This window comes from Parasteatoda tepidariorum, chromosome 1 (genome assembly GCF_982258835.1).
Source record: "Parasteatoda tepidariorum strain Cologne lab strain chromosome 1, Ptep-v5.0, whole genome shotgun sequence".
Taxonomy (NCBI): domain Eukaryota; kingdom Metazoa; phylum Arthropoda; class Arachnida; order Araneae; family Theridiidae; genus Parasteatoda; species Parasteatoda tepidariorum.
The window spans coordinates 103,907,782-103,932,403 of record NC_141755.1 but is presented as its reverse complement, the minus strand read 5'-3'; the positions used below and the strand labels follow the sequence as shown (position 1 = coordinate 103,932,403).

Below are 24,622 nucleotides of genomic sequence, written 5' to 3'. Positions count from 1 at the left end.
AATTGGACTAAAAGAAGTTCGCTTTTTAAATTAATTAATAGGTTAGTTGAGAAGTGTTTAAACGGTTGATGTATCGAAATCTACTTTTCCATATCTAAATCGTAATAGCTCGACACTTATTTTCGGGATAGGTAAGGATTGTCTTCAGAAAATTACCAAGCATTATATCCGGACCGTGGTCAACAGTTAATATAGTGTGACGTTAGCAATCAAATTGTTTTTAATATCAAATCAAATTAATAAAATATATTTTTGGAATTAAAAGTAATAAAAATATATTACAATGAAAATTTAGACACTATTTCAAGGAGGGGAAAGCTAAATTTATTGCTGTAAAAATTTTAAACATTTTTGCATAAATTTTAACAAAAACATAGACTTCAGTCGAATTCTCACAGAAATGAAAATAATCATAGACCTAATTATTACATCTGCATATGTAGGAAAAAAAAATTCTAGGTTTCTTATGATGGAAAAGTAATTTCTTAATGTTCACTTTAATTGCACTCAATTCACTTCAATTGCTTAATTAAACTTTCTGTTCAGCAACCTTAACAAGGACAGGAATATGCTTATTCGAACTGAGTCTTAGTTTCGCTACTACTATTAGAGATTTCGAAGAACAATAGGAATGCAAACTTGATGTTTAGGTATTTACCGAGGCGATTGTAGATTCCTACAATATTTAAAGTGCTACTCACCTTACCAAAAAGAAGCACATGCGTAACGTTGCAAGCGTGTTAGTGTTTGCTCTTCACAAAATGTGTTTTTTCTATGAATAGTGAATTTAATGATAGTATTAATTATTAAATTCTAATCTAATACTATCAAATTATACTATTATTATAATTAAATAATAATAGTATAATTTAATAAGAATAATAATAGTAGTTAATAAATGATGAATTAATTCATTTTTTATTCGCAGGATTTAAATTAGACACATTTTGTTTAAAAGAAAATTAACAAAAAGTCAAACTTGAAATTTAAACGTAAGAATAAATAACTCTTACTCTACAAAAAAGAAAAGAAAAATATTGCAATTAAAATTTGACCAATTTTTTACTAGTATAATTGCTGAAATTTTTGACTGATTTTCTGTACACGATGAAAACACAATTTTCAAACGCTTACTGACCACTATTAGCACGATTTATTGCCAATCAAAATTTTGATTATTTTCGGCCTGAACAAGCCAGGAGGCCCAAAACTAAAATGCAGAAAAAATGAAATAAAAAATTCATATATATTTAAAATATCAAGTTTGTTCAGTAGACTACAAATGAGAAAAAAATTTTCATGCATAGCAAAAAGCACAAGGGCAAAAGTTCACAAAAAATTCTATCAACATTCAAAATTCCACGTTCGTTTCGTTTTGGTAACAAAAATTCACATTTCTTTTTCAGAACACATATCAAACATGATATTTAAAAACATTTCCATTTCCGATTACACTTTTTAAAGGACTTTCCTTAGTGCTCGCCTTTAAAATACATACTCTCACTGCAAATTTTATTTATTTAAATAAATTTTTATTCTCTGGCAAATCTAAAAGAAAAACATTTTAATATTTGAGTAAAAAAACAAGTTTGCTAAACTTGTTTTAATAAAACATTAATGAGAATAAAATCAGATGCATATGGATAACTCTCCTCAATTATAAACACAAAAGTCAATTTATTTGTTATATCGTAATAAATTACGATTTCCCCCCCAAATGTTTTAGATCATAAAAACCAATTAGACAGGTTTCCTCCCATCCTCTGCTTTGGAACCATTTTTTATATTTCGATTGCATCGCTTAACGAGGATGTGGAGTCATTGTGAGTTTTTTCTTTTTTTTTACATTAACGAAGTTTATTTTATAAAATAAAAGAACTTATAAATGTTTAGGGAACATATAGGATAAAATATATATTAAACACCAAAACATTATAAATAATTAATTAAATAAGAAATAAAATAAACTGGAAATGCGAGAACAAGACTTTCGTTTCAAACAATATTTCATTTAAATTTCACAAGAACTGTCAGAAACTTCCCTCTTCAGCAGCATAGCTGACAAAGACATGAGGAAGAGAGTTAGAACAAAATTTTTTATCATCAATTTTTCCCCACATGCATTTTCCCACCAACATTTTTATAATACTAGGAAGTTTCGTCCCTTGCACACTTCGCTCACCAACCTTCGTAATAGCCACTCATGCAACTTAGATTGTTTTTCCCTGTATCGATACTTTTTCAAAGAGAAAATATATAAATATTGAAATTTTATGTAAGAAAATTTTATTAATATGTCAATAGTAACAAAATTAACGATTACTTGCATGTGAAAAAAAAATCAATTGAGCTTGAAAAAAATAAATATCTAAGCATCGGGAATATATAAATTTCTGATAAAACAAGAAGTAATTTTACTATCTAAAAAATTTGTGTTTTTCGGATTAAATTCTTCGTAAACCATAGTTATCATTGTAAAAGTTTGTACCTTTTCTTTCTCTTTTTTTTTGACAAGATTTTAAACTGTATAAATGCGTTTTACTCATTGTGGGGGAATATTATATAAGTATTCTTTTTATCGACAGAAAATTTTTGCAGCTGAAATAGCCTGTTAACGAAAAGACCTTGTCATTGAAATTACCTATCGACCACATGGTTTCATTATCTCACAGATTCATTATATACCGTCTTTTTTTCCTTCCTAATTTCACCCGTCATTCACTCCCTACATCAAGAATCATTTACAATAGTTTTGCAATTTCTTTTGCGATGCTAATCTACAATAATATACATTAAAAATTAATCTTTGAAATAAATGTGTTAAATATGACTAGAAAAAAAATTGTGTAATATACAACTTAAATGTGTAAAATACAATTTAATGTTTCGTTTTTGCAACGTGATGTGAATAGAGGAGTAGGCAATTTTCAAATGAAATGCTTTTTTTCTGGCAACTTCAACATACTATTAAGATTTTGCATCAAGCTAGGTTTAAAAAATTTCCTCATAAATATACTAAATTAGAAAGAAGTGCAAGGGGCATAACGTCTAATGTAAAAAATCATAAAACTAGTTTCAAAATTACGCATGACTTTGCCTACAAAATAATCTTTTCTTAATATTGTCGACGAAATGACCTTGTCGACGAAATAACCCTGTAGACAAAATGACCATGTCGATGAAATCACCCTGTCGATGAAACGACCTTGTCGACGAAATGACCCTGTCGACGAAATGACTTGTCGACAAATGAACCTGTCGACGAAATGACCCTGTCGCCGAAATGACCTGTCGACGAAATGACCTAGTCGATGAAATGGTCTGTCGACGAAATGACCTAGACGATGAAGTGGTGTCGTGGAAATGGCCTGTCGCTGAAGTGATTGTCGATGAAATGAATGCGACCCATAAAATATTGTTGGACAGAATATAACTTGGATAACAAAAGTTTCTTTCTTCAAAGCAAAATTTATTTATTGCTGCACTTAGCTCATATTATGCAGCACTGTTTTATTGTCAGCCAGACAGAGAGTAATTCATCCATGGTTAATCGATAGTGCACTGTATTTGGATTTAAATTGAGATTTGTTTCCTATATACAGTTGGACCTCTATTTAACGAAATCACTAAATTCCGATAATAAGTTCGTTATATGGAAAATTCGTTAAATAAAAAATCACCTTTTAAAATACTCGAGCAACACAAAACAGGTTTGTAATTTATAAACACTATACATAATTAAAATAGCAATTGATGCACCTTTAACGTGTAAACTAGTATCTACTATTTATTTTATAAATCTTAACCATAAAAGAAATCTGCATGGAAAGCAAAAATAGAGCAAAACATTATCTAGTGTTACACTATCATGCTATATACATTTTCAACTAAAAAAAAGACTAAATTTATGTATAAAATTATAGTTGCATTTATTATAAAAGTAATTTTAAACATACATTACCACCTGCGTTCTTAAGTTAAATTGTTACAGATAAAATCCGTAAATTAGAGCTGAGTTTCTCGTTTGAAATGCTAACAGAAAGAGAATTTACTGCGTTCTCTAAGATAATTTTTAGTGAAAACAGCAATACATTTCATAAAGCAGTGGCTTCAAAAATTAATTCTAGGCCATTTCCCTCATAAAATGCGTTAACAAGTTTGAAATGTTAAGAAATATTTTGGAAAAGTGGGTCTAAATGAAAATTTCGTTAAATAGAAAATTCACTTCGCAATTTGGAAGTTATTTTACAAAGAAATTTCCAAAATGTTCTTGGTTCTTCGAAAAAAATTTGTTAAATGGAAGTTCGTTAAATAGAAGTCCGACTGTACTATAAAACAAAAATATAAAATACATATTCGCTTCACTTTAGAATCGTTTGGACCAGAAAAGTAAGAGAACAATAATCAAATGGCCTAAATTATTTGTTATTGATATAAACACTACAGCACTTACAGTATCAATGCTGTACAGTTCAATATTTAAAATAACAAATTATATAAGCAAAAATAAAAGAAAATCTCTTTCTAAGAAATTAATAAAAACTTAAAAAGTTTCTGATTATTTTTTAATATTTCAGGACAACAAAAATACATTTTTAATAGTACAAAACCTTTCATAGAATTTTTACTATAATAATAAAACAATACATTTTTATGCAACATCACCTGAATAAGGCTTGCACAGTCCACCATTTTTTAGAATTCTCTAATTATTCTGCAAACATTGGAAGAAGCTTTATATGAACAGCCATAATTTATCCAGAGACAAAAATTTTTATATAAAACTGTTCCTTATTATCCAGAGGTGTTTATCAAAAACTATTAAGGAAAATATATATATTATTGTAGCCTCATAATCTTAAGTCTGAGAAGGATATCTGTATTATTTAATAGCTTAAAACTTTGGATATATAATTCTTGAACTGCAACTTTTTCAAATGAAAAAAAAAAAAACTCTTTTGAAAGATACTTCATTTTGGTTCTATAAACAGAAGTAATACTTTGATTTTCAGAGAGTAGTAAATTGTTCAGTGACTCAGGGCTACCTTAATCAATTCAAATTTACTGTCCCGCATGAAGAAGGCAGTCTTTACAACCAAAAATGTCTCTCAGAAAATATCCAGTCAGTTAAAGTAAAAAAATTTAATTAGCATGGAGTTTTCCCAAAACTAGTACTGGAGCCGTGGTGGCTTCCAATAAGGTGAACCAGGTTCAAATCCCAGCAATGGCTGGTCAATACGAACTCCATACCCCGCTTCCATTGACCACAGTGCTGACGTAAAATATCCTCATGTGTTAGATTTCCCTTGCCGTCAGGCTAACCATGTGAGGTCTTTGTGGTTTTCCTTTGCATATAACGCAAATTTCTCCCAATACTTGATCCATGAGTTCCCTAGTCTTCTAGATTCGGTTCAAAATTACAAGACTACGGAGTTGAACATTAGTAGTCGTAAACCTAAAACTTAGGTGGGCAGTTCAATGACAATTATAAAATTAGTACTGAATTAAAAAAATGCAGTGAAAATGTTTTTATAAGGTTTCCGAAACTCTTAAACATACCCGTGCTTATAAGTATAAATTTCTATTACTGAAAAAATGTAATTCTCTAAAGTACTTTGAAGGTAACAGAATAATTTTGGTAGGTACATTCGTGAAAACTTCACAACAAATGTTTTTCAGAACATTACAAAGCTAACCCTGAACATGAAAAAACAAACTCTTTCTGTGAAATCAGTAGACTGAGGTAAGATTTAAACACTAGAAAATCAATGTATTAGAGTTACCACTCAAATCTGAAAGAAAAAACAAACACCCTGTGTTTTCTCTATACATATTATACACAATATACTAAGAGGAAACAACAATTACTGTGCTCTTGTGTGAGCTCTATTCAGCTAACTATATTTATTAGTTATAATAGCTGGAAAAATTTGGAGAAAAAAAAAAGAACAGCTGAACAAACTTAAATAATGCTATAGTAAATAAAATTCAGTATAGCTGAAATATCCCATAGACTTTGATTTGAGTGGTCACTATTTTTTAAAAGACAAAAATAAACTATCAAAAACAAAATATAAAAAACAAAATTCCTTTTATTTCACAGGTTTTCCCTGTGTATGCAAGTGTATCGAAAAAGAACTACAGTCTGCTCTTGATATAACATCACTTGTGGATTAAACTAAAACATATGTTATATTTTAAAGCCACAAAATAAGAGCAAATATTTGCTTTCAATTCTGGATTTACCTTGAGAAAAATATGCCATATAATATAATTATGAAGCCAATAGAATAATTGACATTAATGTAGTTTTATGTCGATAAAGTGCAAGTATTAATATAATACATAAAAGGGTAAAGATACATTTGATTTTTCTCAAATGATATCTTTTATTATGCATAATTTTTATAAAGTCATTCAGCACTTTTTCTTAGTTTTGAAATTTTCTTTCATGAGAATTGATGGCGTGTGATTGGTGCCAATTCCCCTTTCTCTATAATAAAACCATGAATTTAATTTTAAGATTCAGAATATTTTAAGCAATTTTTGGTATTGATGTAATCTTTCGATTGACTTCCTTCAAAATTTTAAATCTCTGTTCTAAGCATATAGCTTAGGCATACAGCCAATTTTGACAAAATTCATCTTATGCCCAGAGAACTGTTAAATCTAAGTAAATATAAAATAAAAAGAATGTGATTTCAATACCATTCGTCTTAACTGCAAAATAAACTACCTCTTATAACACATCACTAAAGAGAAAGAAATTGATTAATGAACCCTTTGAAAAGAAATTTACGAAGAATCCATACACGAAACTCCAAGCTGGTTCTGCAACGAGGATGCTTCAAATTATCAATAATGGAAAGTAACTGATATCAATCTTTTTGATCATTGAATATGCAATATATGCTTCAAATTGCAATACTGTTTCAAATAGATTAGTTTAAGTTGCTACATTTTTAAAAAAAAAATTCAAGTTTCAGTTGCATTTAAACAATTAGCAACCATAAATTTCAATTGCTATAATAGAGATTCAAGTACTATAGTAAATAATTGTATTATTGGGTTAGTGTTTTCTTCGAGCTTCGACCTTTTCTTTCCTGTTGAGGGTCTTTCAGCATGTAAGCAGGCATATAATAGGATGTTCCACTCTTTGTCACACTTAACAGTTCTTCATTGGGAAGTGTGTTGTGCTGGCAGCCCAAAGAAGTGTATCTAGGTAATAAAAGTAACATTAACACTTAACGTATGCAAAACATATACAAAAACGTTTCGGAGGAATATTTCTACTTTTTAGAAAAGTTATTAACTTAAAACATTTGTGAAAAAAAGAAGGAAAAAAACGGGCCAACCTGAATAACTTTTGATCTAATCATCGGATCTTCATGTTCAAGGACTTAATTTTTATGATTCGAGAGAGTGACCTCAAATATGCTTATTAATTAGTGCAGACGATATTTTAAGTTACGAAAAAAGGCACAAAAACATACTTTCTCTGAATAAACATACCTTTTTTAACATACAGATTTCTGACCACCAAAATACAGGGGTAGCCACAATCTGGGGAATATGGTTGTCAGGAGAGTGATGCAAAGTTTTAACCCGTTAATTTTACTTTTTGTGTATTTAGCCATATCTCCAGAAGTTTTAAAGCAAAAATTTTTGCATGCTATTATATAATTTATTTATGCTAAGATAATTCCCTGCAAAAAAATTAATTTAATTATTTTATTGAAGAATGATCAAAAAAAATTTTGAATTGCAAGGTACAAAATTTTTTTACATCATTTTAAAGACTGTAATTTTATAGAGCGAAACATAAAATTTGAGCAAGATCAGTATAACATATGCATAGATAAACGAATTTTTTAATTGTGAGCAAATTTTTTTTTAACTCTCTTTAATATTTCTCGAAATATGGCGAAATACACAAAAAGTAAAACAAACATTAAGGGGTCCAAACCTTGGAAAACTCACCTGACCAAACTATGGCAACCATATTCCCCAGGTTGCGGCTACTCCTTATATTTCGGGGATCAGAAATCCGAATTCATCGGGAAAAAAGGTTTATTTATTCTGCGAAAGTATGTTTTTGTGTCTGGTTTTGTAACTTAAAATAGCGCCTGCACAAATTAATTAGCATATTTGAGGTCATCCTCTCGAACCATTAAGAATGAGTCCTAGGACGTGAAGATCCAATCATTAGATAAATTTTTTTTTTTGCACACTGTACATATGACAACAATGTTGTCAAAGTATGTATTTCATGACTTTCCATGACTAATTCCAAGAACTTTTCATGACTTAACGAAGTTACTATTTTCTCCCAACAAAAACAGAACAATAAATTTAAAAAGCTATTTTTATTAATTAATAATACTCTGGATTTTTTTGTTCTCATTTCGAAATAAAAAGAATTCAACAATGACTGTCTTGCTTCTGCTACAATTGATGAAATGAAAAAATTGTGAAATCACAGAAGTTTAAAAGATAATTCGCTCTAGAAATGATGTTTTTTCTTACACATATGACTTTCCAGGGGGGCAGATACCCTGTAACTAGCAATTTCCAGAATCCCAATTCATTTATTACGATATTATGACTCGTGAGTTATCAATCATGCATTTAATTTACCACTTTTTAGCGTGCTTTATTTGTGATAATTTCATTATAAGTCTAAATAAAAAAAATTTTAAAGCCAGTTATTGATAAGCTTTTCCTTCTTTTTTCTTGTTATTGTTTTTACTACAATATTATTATGACAAGCAGGTTTAAACTCGCACATTTAAACAATCCCTTTTTTACATGCTTTGTTTCTGCCGATTTAACCTTTAACCCAAGTTATTATTCAATAATTTTTAGGGCAGTTTTTCTTTGCATTCCCAAGTCGCTTTAAAAATTCTCATTTATATAACAACTTACGAATTTTAAATCACACATTTAAATAATTACTTATTGACGTGCTTTATTCTTTCTGATTTTATGGTAAATTTGAGCCATTTATCTATATATTTGCAATTTTGCGATGTTTAATGTTTCGTCATTCGTATTTTGGCTACCCCGTTATTTTAACTATGATGTTACTATAACACGCGATTTTCCAATCATGCATTCAAATAATCACTTTTTCATACAATTCACTTATGTATATTTCATTCTAAATATAAATTATTTTTCAGTCGTTTTTTGTCGACAAGTTAACGTCATGCATTTGTACATCTTAATAAAATGTTATTGCAAACTGAAAAATTCAAAAACTGGAGGAAAACATGAATTTTTAAACTGCTCATTGTTTTAAATGTTTTGTAACTTTGGTGATTTTTCAAAAAAGAAATGTTTTTTATTTAAAATTTATAGGACCAAAAAATTCAAGAAACAGAAATAATGTCTCTGAAGTATAATCTAAAAATATATATCACATCTTATTTTGTACAATAATGGTTTTGTTTTAATTTTTGCTCAAACCCTATAAATTTTGTTCAATTAAAATATTTACATTGTTAGTAATTATTATTTATATTACTCATTAAAAATTTATGTATTCTTTTTAGACCTTCATTCTGTGAGCATTATTTTTTTTATTTTATTTTATTAAAATTTATATTTTCTTCCCACTATTTTTGCATACATATATTTTTGATAAAAACAATTATTGATAAAAAGAGAAAAATTTTGTTACAAAAAATATCACTTTTTATATTTTTGAATAATTAAAAGTATTTAATTTTCTGCTAATTTTTTCGATTAAAAAAAAAATCTACCGCTTAGTTCACTAATATTTACACAAGAATTATCACAAATGCTGAAAACAGGCTCTTCATTAATCAACTTGCTGTGTAAGTGGCTCTTCGCTCACAAAAGTTGTGCACCTCAATAAGCTAATGATTAGTCATAGAAAAATAAGTTATAGCGCCTCATAAGTAAAATATAAAGCACACTATAAGATAAACTGCATGTAATTATTATTAATTGCTGAAACCCCAAGAATTTACAAACTATGAATTTCCCTGATAATTCCTAGTTTTTCAAGTGGTATTTTGAAATTCCCTGTTTTCAAAGAGCGTGGCCACTCGTGAATGACTTAACAAGAAATAGAAAACTCACCCTCTGTCATAGAGGCTGCAATAAGGGACCTGAAGTTCTTTTAAGAATTCCCACACTTCAGAGTAAGACCAGTGGGATAGAGGATTAACACGCATAAACTGTGGCCAGTCATCATCTGTTTTCTGAAAGGGAAGAAGTTGAGAACAGTGAGGATCTGTCAGACGGGAACCCATCAATATAGCTTCTATTTCAGGGTGATCTTTCTTTAGGTTGGAGAGGGCTTCTTTTATGGGATGTTCGTAAGTCATGACTTCAAGGTGATACCTTAAATGGAGAGAAATCAATTAGAAGAATTTTATCAATAATATCTGCTTCACAAGGGGGAAAACCAAGGGCGCCAGCAGAATAATATAAAAGGGGGTGCAACCCTTCAACAAACTAACTCCCCCCCCCAAAAAAAAAAAATAAATTTTTTTTTTAAATATTCTGTTATTACATTTTGTTTTGTTATTACATATGCTTTCATATGTTAATTTTTTTTCATCTGTTTCAATAGAGAAAATTCTTATGAATCCCTTGAATAAATTGATTTAGTTATTCAGGCCACACCATTTTATCCAGCTGTAACGGAGGCAATTAAAATTGGCCTAACTCTTCCAGCTACTAGGTGCATTATGGAACGCTTTTTCAGTACAATGCAAAGCATCAAAACATAGAATCGGTCTACAATGTCTCACGAGAGATTGAGTAGTTTGTGCATGCTCATTGCAAAAGAAAAGAATCAAAGATGACTCAGAATTCATTGAAAAAGTCATAAACAGATTTGGACAGCTAACAAGACGATTACAATTCTTGTTTGATTAAACAATTATTTAATTGTTATGTATCAATAATTACTTAATTATTTGTTTTTGAATAAAAATATTTTTAATAAAAAAATTATATAACAAAATTGTTTTTCTGTACCTCTTTAATTGTTAAAAAAAAAAAAGCCAGGGAGGTGCAAGTGCACCCTCTAGCAACCCGCTGCCCTTGGGGAAAGCTTTGAAACGTTACTTATAGCCAGCCCTGTAATATGTTATAATTTTGAAACAAATAAAGTACAATTAGGGATTTTAAAAAAAAAATTAAGAATTATTTCTTTATAAAAAGAGACCTGATGACAACAGTTATGCATGCTTTCCACAGTTGAATTCCCATCATTTCAGAAAATACTTTTTCTAGAGGTGGCAAAAGTAATGTATTAATCAGTGTTCTCCGCAGGTGTTTTTTGAAGGGCAGCCCACATGCCCCTTCATCCATATAAATTTGTCCTTTTCGTTAAAATAAGCCATCATCCCTTAAAAACACTGCCTTTTTATTCATATTCCATTTTTAAGAAAATTAATACACCATTTAAATAATAATTACACACTGGTAAAATTTTCTGTGGTTATAGGTTTAATTCTGATTACTATTACAAATATATATTTTGCTAGGATTATTAACTCGTTAAATTTTTATAAGTATCTCTTTCTTTAGAGGGGGGAATATTAATAAACTTTTTATTGGATTTAATTTTTTAAATAAGTAGCTCTTATTTTTAAAAAATGCAACATTAAATGAATACATGAGGCTCTGGAACAATTAGTTAATATTTTATTTTAGGAAATCATTTACTGTTTTTCATGCACCTGATTTTTATTTAAATGTCACTAATGATATTTATTACATATAAGACTACAAAGCAGTCAAGGAATTAGATAAAAGTTCGATTTATTTTTACCTTACGTAGAACAAGGCAGGAATCGATTGCAATAAAATTTTGATTAAAAAGTTTGGGAACTTAAATAGCCATAGCTCAACAAATCACATTTTGCTACATTTAATAGAAATATTTGTTTCTGTTTTAAGTAAAATAACCTTAATCCCCTTTATTTTAATAAAAGAATTGATTAAAGAAATAATTTATAAAGCATTGGTAGAGTTTAAAATTAACAATCCTCAAGTAAGAGCCTCTTACCTATCAACACATAACTCTATAAAGTTTTCAATTTCTTGAAATGATTGCCCGCTTTTTACAAGGAATACTTTTAATTTCTTATGACCAGAGAGGAGACCTTTCTTCTGGAGAAATAAAAAGGTGAGATGCAAAAGAACTGTGCAGTCTTTACCACCATTAAAACTTAAACAAGTATTTTCAACTGAATATGTTTCAAAGCACTTTTCAAGTATTTCCAAACTTTTTTTTAGTGGCAATATTTTGCTTGCAAAGAGTGTGGAGAGAGCTTCTTCGGAGTCGGGCGGATTGGGTCCCACGACAGAGTTCTGGGGAAGATGACTTCTCAGAAAAGCTTCCGCTTCCACGAGAGCTTCTTTCGAATCTGCCTCCAGAACTAATTTGACCTGATAGTAATCGTTCTCGATGTCGGGGTAAGAGCCGAACCTCACTTGTGAAGAGTCAAACTCTTTGACGGTTGCATTCAGGCAAGAAGTAATGTTAAATTCATTGCTGTTCACAAACAAGCAAACATTGTAAAAAGGTTTCGACGTTTTTTTAAAAATCGCTTTTAAATTGCTGAAAGCTAATTCCAAGTAGGACGGTATACCGGGAAAAATAAATACATTCTGTACAGAAACAATGGGAATAAAAGAATGGTCACTGTGATGGATCTCGGCAGACACTGGGACGTGAGACATTTTGAGTGTAGCGGATTCATCTAAATCGAGTCTGAGACACAACCGTGAAAAGATATTTTGAAGCTCCTTGTTTAAAATTAAATTTTCATCAAAAGCTTTGGCAACTCCTTCGTAAGTGACATCGTCGTGAGTTGGGCCGATACCACCAGCCGTCAGCACGTAATCGAATAATTTAGAATTAGAACGCACTTCTTTGGCAACAGTGTCAACATCATCACGGAGGACAGTAATGCGAGAAACGTAAACCCCGCACTTATACAGCTCTCTGCAAAGAAAGTGGGAGTTTGTATCTCTTGTTTGCCCTTTAAGAATCTCATCACCAATAATTATGATGGATGCAGTTGATCTAGCCATTTCACAGCAAATATCCTAGAGAAAAGAAAACAAAGAGTTAAAGTAACTCTAATAATAACATATATCAGCAGTTCCCAAAAGGTGCTCTGTGGAACCCTAGGGTTCCATGGAAAGGACCTTTATTGACCAGTAATGATTTTTTTTAAAACCTGTAATAGGTTTGTATCCAATCACTAATCCATTATTTACCTCAGATTAAAGTTATTTTTTTAAAATTTATTTATGTAAAGTATTATACACATTGAATAAATTGCTAAATACAAATTGTTGCTCAATTCTAATATTTTGTAATAATTGCTAAATACAAATTGCATTTACAAATTGTTGTATCAGTATTCAAAATTATAATTCAGCTTATTTTATTCTATTTTAACTAAAACAACAAAAACTACTAGACTCAACTTCCTATAGCAAAACTGGAGCCTTTGCAGACTTGTGAATTCAACTGCATATCATAAAACCTAATTTTAAGAGTTATTGAGGTCTAGGGTATTTACATGATTTGAATGTTTCACTCATAATAGTAGAATAAAAAATATATTGCAGACTTAACTTAAAAACAAACTACAACACTTTAGATACTTAAAATTAGTAGCATGTACATTTATTATTATTGCTAGAGAGGTTTGTCGCAAAAAGCTAAAAAAACAATTTTTAAATTTTTTTTTGGTTATAAATCTAAATAAGATCTATGATGAGAGAAAAATTAAGGAAAGGAATTATTTCAAGAAAATTATAAAAATTGTCTTTTTCAGAAATCAATTAGCTCTGCATATTATTCTTGCCCCTTTAACCTTGTTTGATCCCAATTCAAAATTAAAATATTTTGATACAGCATAATCAAAGCTTTAAGAAATAATATTCATTTTAAGGCAAAATTTGTGTTTATTCTTTCCTTTTTATAAGTTGCATTAATATGAACCCTTTTATTAAGAAAATACTACATCAAGTTTGCTTATTCACTTGCGAATATAAGAAAATTACCAGACAATAAAACAAACTAGAAACCTTTTACAAAAAAACTTCTGATAAACTAAAATTATAGAATTACAATAAGATTTATTGAAACGTTTTTAGATGATGGTTTAAACAGGGCCATTAATACATAATTTCTATTTCACACCTTCCAATACATTAAAATGAAATTGTAAAATTTGAAAAAAAAATACTAAGTTGTTCTGTTAGGAAGAATGAAATCTGAAACTATAAAAAATCGGTGTACATTTTAATTATAAATGGGGAGATGACTAACAATAAAATAACTAACAACATAGCACTAAAGATGAGTAACAATTTGATAAAATTTATTACTAAGATATATTATTATTTTTTCCACTGATATTAACTAAACTATACTAGACATAATTCCATACAAAGATGACAAACTCTAGCTTAAAAAAAATTATAAATAAGTGCTTTCTCAAATTCGTTTGAATAGTTTTAAAGAATCCGATGAGGGATTAATTAATATATACAGAATAAACTTAGAAGTTGTTGAAATTAGCAGCTGTATCACTTGCCTTACTTTTCAGATTGCAATCAATTGTTTGTTTTGAAATTCGTTCACTTGTCGGTGACCTACTTCTGCCCGGGTATTGGAAAGTTTAAAGAAACTTATTTCTGTCTTTAAAGAGCCAGCAGCTTAGCTTGTCATTTTTTATAGAAACTATTCTCACTATATATGATTCACGCATCTGTGACAGCCGATAAAGGAGATTTGTTGTTGTTGTTGTAGTTCATTTACGTCGCACTAGAGCTCCACAATGGGCTATTGACGACGGTCTGGGAAACATCCCTGAGGATGATCCGAAGACATGCCATCACAATTTTGATCCTCTGCAGAGGGGATGGCACCCCCGCCTCGGTAGCCCAACGACCTGCGCGCGAAGTCGAGCACTTTACGGTAGCACAGTTTATCGAGGACCTATACCGCACACCCTTGGTCCCTACGCAGACTGATCTAAGTGGGTCACCCACCCGCACACTGACCGCAGCCAGTGATGCTTGACTTCGGTGATCTGCTGGGAACCGTGTCTTAATGATCAGTCCACTGCGGGACCCGATAAAGGAGAAGAGAGCCAGAGTAAAAGATTATTCTCTCTGTTTGCAATCTTTACGCATGGAAACAAAATCACATTCGAATGAGAACCAGAGCGGTGTAAAATAATTTTCTCCGAAAAACTCGCCCATCAAATTTTTGGTCAAATGCGGAGGAATTTTTTTTTTTATCTGAAAGAGTCGACGTCAAATTTTGATTGTTGTTCATTTACGTCGCACAATGGGCTATTAGCGACGGTCTGGGAAGCATCCCTGAGGATGATCCGAAGACATGCCATCACAATTTTGATCCTCTGAAGAGGGGATAGCACCCCGCTTCGGTAGCCCGACGACCTGCACGTGCAGTCGAGCACTTTACGGTAGAACAGGCTAACGAGGGCCAATTCCGCACACCCTCGGTCCCTACGCAGACTGCTCCAAGTGATCACCCACCCGCACACTGACCGCAGCCAGTGATGCTTGACTTCGGTGATCTGCTGGGAACCATGTCGTAACGATATGTCCACTGCGGGACGTCAAATTTTGACTAAGCAATATATATATTGATATTCGCGATTGTAGTACTCAATTCATCGGGCAAACGACCAGTTCGCGGTTCCATGTCTTGACCCTCCCATCTCCTCCTCTTCTCAGTTGTATGGGAATGAATTACATTTTTTCTGATTTAATTGACAAAAATATTTTCTAAAATTTCCCTGTTTTCTTTAAAAACTAGATTTAATGCAGTTATGAGTTCTATATAGTTTCCTAACTTATAGTTTCCTTCCTTCTTCCATGACTATTCACACGCTAATGGTCAAAGCAAGCGAAGTGTTGCTATAGATAGAGAGTTCTGTTTGGAGCCACCTGTAGTCCATTTTGATCGCTAATTATTATTGCACGAATTTCGAATTGGGGTTATTTTTTTGACAAATTCAATTCGCGGCAACTCCATCATAAACCAATCTCGTTTAAAGATCGGTTTTAGCAAAGAAAGAACATAGAGATAAGAGATAACAGAAATTTTAATATGTAATGTCAATTGACAAAACAGCAAGTGAAATAAATATATAGTTAAACAAACAGTTTACTATATCTATTAGACTGAAAGGTATGGAGAAGAAAAGCAATTTTCTTTATTTTCGGTTAATTAAAATCACAAGTTCAGTATTAGTTTCAATATCATTAAACATTTTATCAGTCAAACGTATAGTCGATGATAACCAATCAAAAGGAACTTTATTATTAGTTAGTGTCAGGGGTGATTGTGAGCCCAACTCAAAAATCCTGAAAATTTCTTTTGAAAAAATTACTATCTTTATAAATTTAAATCATTGGAAGTTTCAAAACATGATATTCTAAATGAATTAAATGCAGCATAATTTAAATGAATAATTATGCGTAAGTTTACTCTTATCTCTAATCACATTTATTATTCTACCAGAAAAAATATTTACAAATGAAAGAGATGCCAAGTATAAATTCTAGTTCTAATATTTTTAAATAAAATATACAAGAATAATTTATATATAAATGTGAACGACGATTTCTTGAAACTTCTGTACTTTAGAATTCCGGAAACTTTTGGATGGCGGTTAGCAAAAAATCCAGAATTTTTCCGTGAAAATAAGACAAAAGGAATTTACGGGATAGAATTAAAAAATAATAACAACAAGAATAACAATAATAAAATCTATAAATAATCTGGGTATAGTTAAAGTTAAATCAAGATGTCTGGAAGTTAAATTGCTATAAACATTTAAAATCCAATATATCATCCATTTAAAAAATTAATTATGGGAAAGGTAAGCATTAATAAGATTGCAAAACTTAATCAAGCAATACTAATTTAATTAATAAATAAAATTAAAACCAAGGATCAAACCATTCTAAAAAGAAACTTAGAAATATATAAACAATTCATATTTAATTAAAATTAATATATAGCTATATCATATAGAATAAATAATCAAAAAATAATGCTTTCTGATAGAAACTGTTGCTTAATTGTTCATAACAGGCAAGCAAAATAAAATAAAATTATGATAAAAATGTAATATTGATAATCCAAAGCTTTAAATTATCCTAAAACAAAACAAAGCTGAAAGAAAATGAAAAATAAAAGTAGAACTTAATCAATAAAAAAAAAGAACAACTTTTCAACAACAAAGGCAATAAAAAAGTAAATCAATAAAGATATTACACAAATAATCTGCATCTATTTGAAAAGAAATCATATTCAATCAACTGATAATTCTTTGAAAGAAAGTTTATAAGAATAAAGAAGAAAAAAAAACTATAAAAATGCAATTCATGAAAATCTTATATTTAAAAAGAAATTTAACCATAAATAAGATAAATAGATAGAAAATGTAAATTATGATGGTGAAATCACGAAATCAATAAATAAAACTTATTTTAAAGATTAATACCAAACAAACACAGAAAGAAACAAACAAATATCTAAGTTAGTTGATGTTATTCATATAATTGAGGCTAAGTCAAATTATAATAAACTAAATATTTATTAAAATCACTAAATTAACTAACATAAAACAAGATTAAGGATTACAAGCAATAATATTCCATACCTAATTATAAGAAAAAAAGAAAGTAAAATACAAAGAAAACTTATTAATCAAAATAAGTAAAACACTTAAAAATTACCAAACAAGAATGATAGTTAAAAGCTAATATAAAAACTAAAATCCCGGACAAGGCAGGATATAAGGAGATCAACTGAATTAAAAAAAATAAATTTATCCTTAAACTAATGAATAAGAACTGATTGATTGAGAATAAAATTTATTGAGAATGGAAAAAAAAAAGGAATTTAAAACGTAGTGGTTTTAGAAATGTATCACTTGCAAAAAGAGGAAGCAGCTATCTGCGTCATGAAATATCCTTCTCTCTTTAGTAATAAATAATTGTATGTTTAGGCAAAAACTATGTTTTGTTTTTACTTCTTTTACCAAACAAAAAATATAATAAAAGTAGACCATTTTTAACCAAAGGTTATGTGATTCTACCTCTGGCAAAACTTCTTGCAGATGTGACTTGATATGGCATCCATGAGGATTCAGAATTCATTCAATTAAAAATATTGTATCTTTATTATATATCAAATAAATATAGCAGATGATAAAAACACATTTTGTTTACATAAATAATACATTATTTAAAGTGAAAAAGCAATAAATTATAACCAAAATTGAAAAACAAAAGTGGAATAAAAAAAATAAAAACCTAACAAGTCATTAAACTAACTCTAACATCCAATTGACAACACTTAATAAGGATCAGTCTGTAAAAAAAAAAAGTTTTTTTTTTTTTATCCTCTATCAGGGTGCATTGCCTAATTTTACAATAAAAAATAAGGCTGACCCATTCATATATCCACAGATCGCAATTTAGACCAGAACTTGAGAATGATCAATCTCCGCTCCAGTACTCCCAGAGGTATAATTTGTTATAGGAACATAGAGGACTTTGTGTTCGACAGATTTAACATGCACAAGCCGCCATTTACTACATGGGGAGTCTTCGGCAGGCTGGATTCGAACTCCTGTCCTCACGGCTGTGAGTCAAGTGCCCTGTCAACCAGGCTATCCCAGCCTGAAAGTTCTTCATGCATATATATAATCAAAAAACAAAATAATTTTCAAAGACTTTACATGATCCTGACAAAGCACTTTCTTTCATTATATTAGCCACCATAAAGACAATTTATACAAAATTTTAAAGATATATTCAATGACTCATTCTTTTTTCTAAATTCTTAATTACTTTACTTAATTATGCAAAAAAAATTTAATTCAAAATTATAATTAATTTAACTATTATTTAAACAGGTAATTGGGTGTATATTTTATATTTAAATAAAAGTTATTTATAAAAGCATATTCAACGAAACATTAACAAGATTAATATTACTGATCACACAGAATTTATCAACATGTGTGAAGAATTAAGCAAACTGAAAATAGTTAGTAAACTCATATTGCAAATGTAAATTCTTGAATGGCCCCTAATAAATTTTTATTACTTGGTTCAGTATTTCTTTAATGAAATGATTAAAAAAAATTCACATTTTGAAATGTTAATACAATGAGTATTGAAAAACAGTAAATTATTATATGGTCCCTATACTCATTATATTTAACAAATCCAAGACAATTGAATTTTTTTAGTTCAATTTTTTTAAAACAAGAGATGAATTAAAGTTTTTCTCGAATGACATATCTGAATAACACAAGAATTTTTACTGCATTTAAAATAGTGAAAGCCCCTCACGTCATACTTTTTTAAAATCTTGCCTCTACATTTTATTCCGTTTTCACAAACCAACTAAAGAGTACTGAAAATTTTAAAAGTAATAATACAATAACAAAAAGTAATAAGTAAAAAAAATAATAAAGTACAATAAAAGTTTGAAATGTGTTTTCTTTTTTTTTTTGCAATCAGTGGATGGTCTCTCGAGTAAAAAATCTTAGGAATAAAAATGTCACTTAATTTTTTTTTTTAATAAATAAAATGAATAATATGGGTTTGGAAACTTTGTGATTCTTTATTGCTCTGGGGACCCACATGATAAAACGTTATTAGTGAATGATCCCCAAGTTCAAGGATTATGGCTTGGATATAGGCCATTAGCTTGCCAGTGACAAAAACAATGGCGCTTTACCAATGCACCCTGTCTATTGTGCAAGCACAAATTGTAAATAGAAAAGTGAAATCCCAAAATTCAATAAGAGGTCTAATTCCATGACGATTCCCGATTTTGGGGTAAAGTTACGTTTTTCCCTGCAAACTACTGGTTTCCCCCCGATATTCCTCCTGCTTACAAAGCCTGGCATTAGAAATTTTAAGACGTGACCTACAATTTTATCATAAATCTAAATTTTTTTTTCTATTCTTTCCATATTTTAAATATGTTATGACAAACAAAATCCTTGTAGTAATCACTTAGTATAAACTAAGCTAGCTGAAAACAGGCTGCTGAAACAAAATAAAAAATATTGAAGATCTTTATCTTCCCTAAAACAGATGACAGAATAAATAAAAAAAGCAGTAAAGAAGCAAGAATGTCTCAAATTTTTTGCCCAATTCACTTCCGAACTAAAATTTTAAAAAAAAATATATTATATCTTACTGGCTACATATATTGGTCCACTTATTATATAACACCACATAGTATAGCTAATTTATTTAAAAACTATTTAAATAATAAAAATAACACAATAAACTTGTAATAAATAAACCATTTATTTTAAAATTTTAAATATAGAAACATATTGATTTGAAGATCACATATTTCTTAATCATTTGAAATATTTACAATAAATTTCGAATCAACAATATATAATAAAAACCATGCCAGATGGAAGAGTTATATATACAAAGAGGAACTATTAATATAAAATGTAACAGATGAGTATAACTTTCAATGGAATAATAATTTAACACCAATAGAAACATACAGCGATAAAAATGAAGCATAAAAATAGGTACATATCACAATACTTTTCACTACATCTTCTCATGTAAAAGATTTTTCAGTCTTCTTAATTCCAGGTGGCAGTGAATATTAAAACTAAAAAGTTGAAAAGAACAAACTATTATAACTGAAAATTAATTCATAAGCATAATCAGAAATAAAATTATAATTATTGCATGCACATTGTATTGCATCATGTAAGTGATAAATGTGACTTGAGTATTCAATTTTGTAAGTCATAAATCAAATGTAATTTGTATTTCAATTAAAAACTTGTATTTCCACTTCAATTTTTTAACTTTATTATATTTACATAAAGTAGAGAAATGTATTTTTTTCCTAATTATTACCCTCCCACTTTCTGTTTACTGATAAGCACATGTAATGCACTACCCTCTAGAAATCAAAAAGAAAACAAAATCAGCGTGCTGCCATTCTACGTTTGATTGGCGGCAGCTTATTGAAAGCCACCAATTTTTTCCCATGCACGGGAGAAAATACAGAATTTGTCCTGTAATCTATTAAAAAAAATGCCTTTTTAAAAGGAAAGAATTACCGAATTTTTGATAATTAAAGATTTTGATAATTTAAATATAACCAGTTTTTCTCAAATTAAGGCTGTTAAAATTTTATTCTACGAATATAAGCCTAAATATATGCATATTTATTTTATCTTTTCAAACTAAATTATATTCTAGAATATTAAAAATCGCTCATGAAAACAAGTAACTGCTTTGCACATAAATCATTAAAAATCTTCCTTTATAGAAGAGTTAGAATCAAATTAATACAACCACAAAATTTTGTGATTTATGCCTCTACAAACATACTAAAAACAATGATTGAACGAAAAAACAAAAATGAGGAAAGCATAATCTTTAGCGCTCATTTATTAAAAATCACTAAAGTTTTTTCATTAAGCTCTTCAGATATGTATCACTTGTAAAAAGAGAAAGCTGCAAACTGCTTCATAAAATAATGGTTTGCTTTTAGTAATAAATAATTGTATGCTTAAGTATAAACTATCTTCTGCTTTTATTTACTGGGGTCTGTCCAGACATTTTGTGAAAGGTCCGTTTTTGTAAAATAGTGAAAAAATTACTCTTAATTTGCGAATATAAAATAAATGTTAAGTAACATTCTTTCAACCAGGGTTCCTGCGTTTGTGAATTTGTGCAGATAGGGTTTTGTTATTGCAAAAAACTCTTTCAAGGAATTTTTAAATTGTAAAGAGATACAAGATTATGCTCAACACTGTAAAATTATAATTAAAAAAAATTACATTTTAAAAGATAAATAGCAATTGTTGCTACTAAATTAGAGATGCAACATACAAAAATTTGGTATTTAGCCTATACTGCTGAAAGCAGAATATTCATTTAGGACGAATAAAGCAAGAAGCGTCTGCCAAAGACAAAACTTAGTTCATTTACATCTGTATTTTTTCTCCCCCCTTCCTGGGAAGGTTTATTTGATAAACAAAACAATAATGAAGATAAACAAATTTGTGAAGGGTTCGTTTTTAAGTTAAAATATTTTGTGAAGGGTACGTTTTTATGAAAAGATATTTTGTGAAGGGTTCGTTAACAGACCCAAATTTCTTCTAAACAGACCCGTGATTTATAACAGCTGATAATTTTTAATGAAAGCAGATCTGACTTCACATCCAGCAAAACTTGTAAACACCCCTGGGGAATTAGAATTAATTCAATTGAAAAATATAGTTTCTTTATTAGATTTAAAATAAATAAAAACACAGCAGTCGATAAAAAACAAACGTCTTGTCCTTAATAATTAATGCATGATCCGAAATTATAAAACAATAATTTGTCATGATAAATCAAAGATAAAAAAAAGTTGAAAAACAAAAGTGGATTAAAAAACAAACAAACATGTCCATTCTCTCAAAAGGCAGAAGTTTCAAGTTCCTAATTCGGACATCTAATTGACAACACTACAGAAATGATTACGAATAAAAGAATCTTGGGAATACACTTAAATGGTCAGTTCGACAAAAAAAAATATCTGAATTTTTAAAATTCACTACTGAGCAAGTGCAAATTACGGTTGAAAACTGAAGAGTGAAATTCAGCTATTTGATAGGGTGTCGAATTCCTTGACAATTCCCTCTTTTCAGGTAAAATGTTTTCCCCAGACAATTCCCAGACTTTTTTTTGATTCTGGTTTTCCCTGATAATTCCCAATACTCCAGGTGCAAACGAACCCTGTTACTCGCAATCAATGTTTTAGTTTTTGGTTAAATTAGATTTAGCCTTTTTATCATCATGCATTTGAATCATTAAACATTTTTGTTTAGAGCACTTTTCTATTTTTTAGTGTTCTTTTGTTTCTCTACAAGCAGAGAAGAAACAAGTTTCAGAATAGGTTGTTGGATGAGGGAAAGAAGAGATTTTGTTTGCTATTTTTAATTTCTCATCATCATAGTTGGCCAGACAGCCCAATGTGGGCTGGGCCAATGCCTTCCTCTTAAGATTTCTCCATAATGATTCCCGATTTATCTTTGATCTCCAATTCTTTTCATTAATTGTAAGAAAATCAGACTCCGACGAGTCAGCCCATCTTAACCGCGGCCTTGCCAGCTTTCTCGTTCCAGTGGGTTTAAAAAGCAGCATCTTTTTTATCATATTGTCATCACTCATTCGAATCACAAGGGACATCTAATTCCTTCTATTTATTTTTATGCATTTAATACTATATTTTTATGTATTTAATAACGTTCCAGCTTCCAATTCTCATATCCAAATTTTGTCAGTGGACTAGCCCTCCAGGTTGGGGTTTTTCCATCCTATAAAAACTTCTTGTTACGAAATCCTCAGAAGAAAAATCCCTGATGAGCAAGAAAGGCATCTTTTGAATATAATTCTAAAGAAAAGAAAAATCTTAGAAAAATTTTTGCAGAAAAGAAAAGCAAAATTATTTACTTCCCAAAGGAAAAATATTTCTGCAAGAAATCGGTATCGTTCTGCGACAATGTCACCGTGTCGCCACGATTCTGCCAGTAGGGCAATAATTAGGGATAAAATATAATATTTGGCACCTGACCAACATGTAGTTCCAAAAACGCATCAATACCTTTGTTTTGGACGTTCATCATCATGCAATGGCATTTCTGCAACAGAGATGAGTTGTTCTGGATGGAGTGGATAGAGTTCATGGAGATTCTTTTCTAACCTACTACACAAACAATTAACTTCTTTCTTCAAGTTTTTAGATGCATCTAAAAAAAGAACAACAGATATATATAGTTTGGGTTAAAATAAATTAAAGGATGAATTCTTAAGACTTTTGAGTCACACTCTTTTGAGTAGGTACTGTTATGTAAATTCAAAATACATACAAGAGGGCCACACTCGTATCTTTAATTAATGAAATGAATCAAAGTGAGATGAAAATTTTGAGGTGATTAAGCTCTCTGATTGCTAACTGCTCTGAACTCACATGGCAATCTGTAATTAGTGAAAGATCCCTTAGTCAAGGATTGTGGTAATCTAGAAAAAGAATAGTGCAAGAATGCTATCAGCTTGCTAGTGATGATGACAATGGCGCCTTATTAGCGAAATAATTAACAAGAAAGAGAAAGAAAAAAGTTTTCTCGCTAACATTGAAAAATTTGGCAATATTTAGTCATTGGTCCTACTAAACAGAAAAATTCTAAAAAAATCTTTGGTTTGATTTCAGACGGCAGAAGATGAAGACTCAAATTGAGAGTCTGTCACAAAACATAGCAAAGTTGCATGAGTAAGTGCAGGAATCCTTTCTACTGAATCCAGCTCAGTGTAAGCGCATGAGGTCATTCATGCAACATGTGAAATGATTGGCGCCCTTCATACATTGAAATAAATTGCAGAAGAACTTGTGAAAACATTGTACCAAACATACCACGCTTTTTGAAGAATTCATAGCAAAGAAAAAAAATCGCATTTTGGAAAAGAGAAAATTAAGCACTTTTTGCAGACAGTCAATGAAAAAGTATCTTTAAGGGCTTTT

The 24,622-nt window shown here is 29.8% G+C and overlaps 2 protein-coding genes across 11 annotated transcripts in view; both read right to left on the bottom strand.

Annotated features, from left to right (window-relative positions):
- Positions 1-4,548: 4,548 nt before the first annotated feature.
- LOC107450371 (bifunctional FAD diphosphatase/FAD synthase) lies at positions 4,549-14,741 on the bottom strand. Of its 4 annotated transcripts, none has more exons than XM_016066141.4 (4): positions 14,601-14,741; positions 12,050-13,095; positions 10,108-10,371; positions 4,549-7,218 (listed from the first exon to the last, which is right to left on the bottom strand). In XM_016066141.4, the coding sequence occupies exons 2-4, from the start codon at positions 13,078-13,080 to the stop codon at positions 7,062-7,064; spliced, it is 1,452 nt and encodes a 483-aa protein (XP_015921627.3). In that variant the 5' UTR covers positions 13,081-13,095; positions 14,601-14,741; the 3' UTR covers positions 4,549-7,061. The 4 variants fall into 4 exon arrangements, with proteins under 4 accessions (XP_015921627.3, XP_015921630.3, XP_015921628.3 ...); XM_016066144.4 differs by having other exon boundaries at positions 14,606-14,739; XM_016066142.4 differs by having other exon boundaries at positions 14,556-14,642.
- Positions 14,742-20,363: 5,622 nt separating this feature from the next.
- LOC107450369 (condensin-2 complex subunit G2) overlaps positions 20,364-24,622 on the bottom strand; it is a 71,301-nt gene continuing 67,042 nt past the window's right edge. For all 7 annotated transcript variants that reach the window (XM_016066136.5, XM_071179383.2, XM_071179384.2 and 4 more), the window contains 2 exons: positions 23,708-23,852; positions 20,364-20,710 (listed from right to left, as the gene is read on the bottom strand). In XM_016066136.5, coding sequence (XP_015921622.3) covers positions 20,647-20,710; positions 23,708-23,852 — 209 coding nt within the window. In that variant the 3' untranslated portion in view covers positions 20,364-20,646. The remainder of the gene's footprint in view (positions 20,711-23,707; positions 23,853-24,622) is intronic.

Bases quoted from the DNA above. Each gene is read 5' to 3' on its own strand.
- LOC107450371 (XM_016066141.4), bottom strand. From the start codon at position 13,080: ATGGCTAGATCAACTGCATCCATCATAATTATTGGTGATGAGATTCTT. The intron at 10,372-12,049 runs GTAAGAGGCTCT...TCTCCATTTAAG, and splicing joins ATAGAGTTATGTGTTGATAG to GTATCACCTTGAAGTCATGA. The intron at 7,219-10,107 runs GTGAGTTTTCTA...TTTATTACCTAG, and splicing joins TGCAGCCTCTATGACAGAGG to ATACACTTCTTTGGGCTGCC.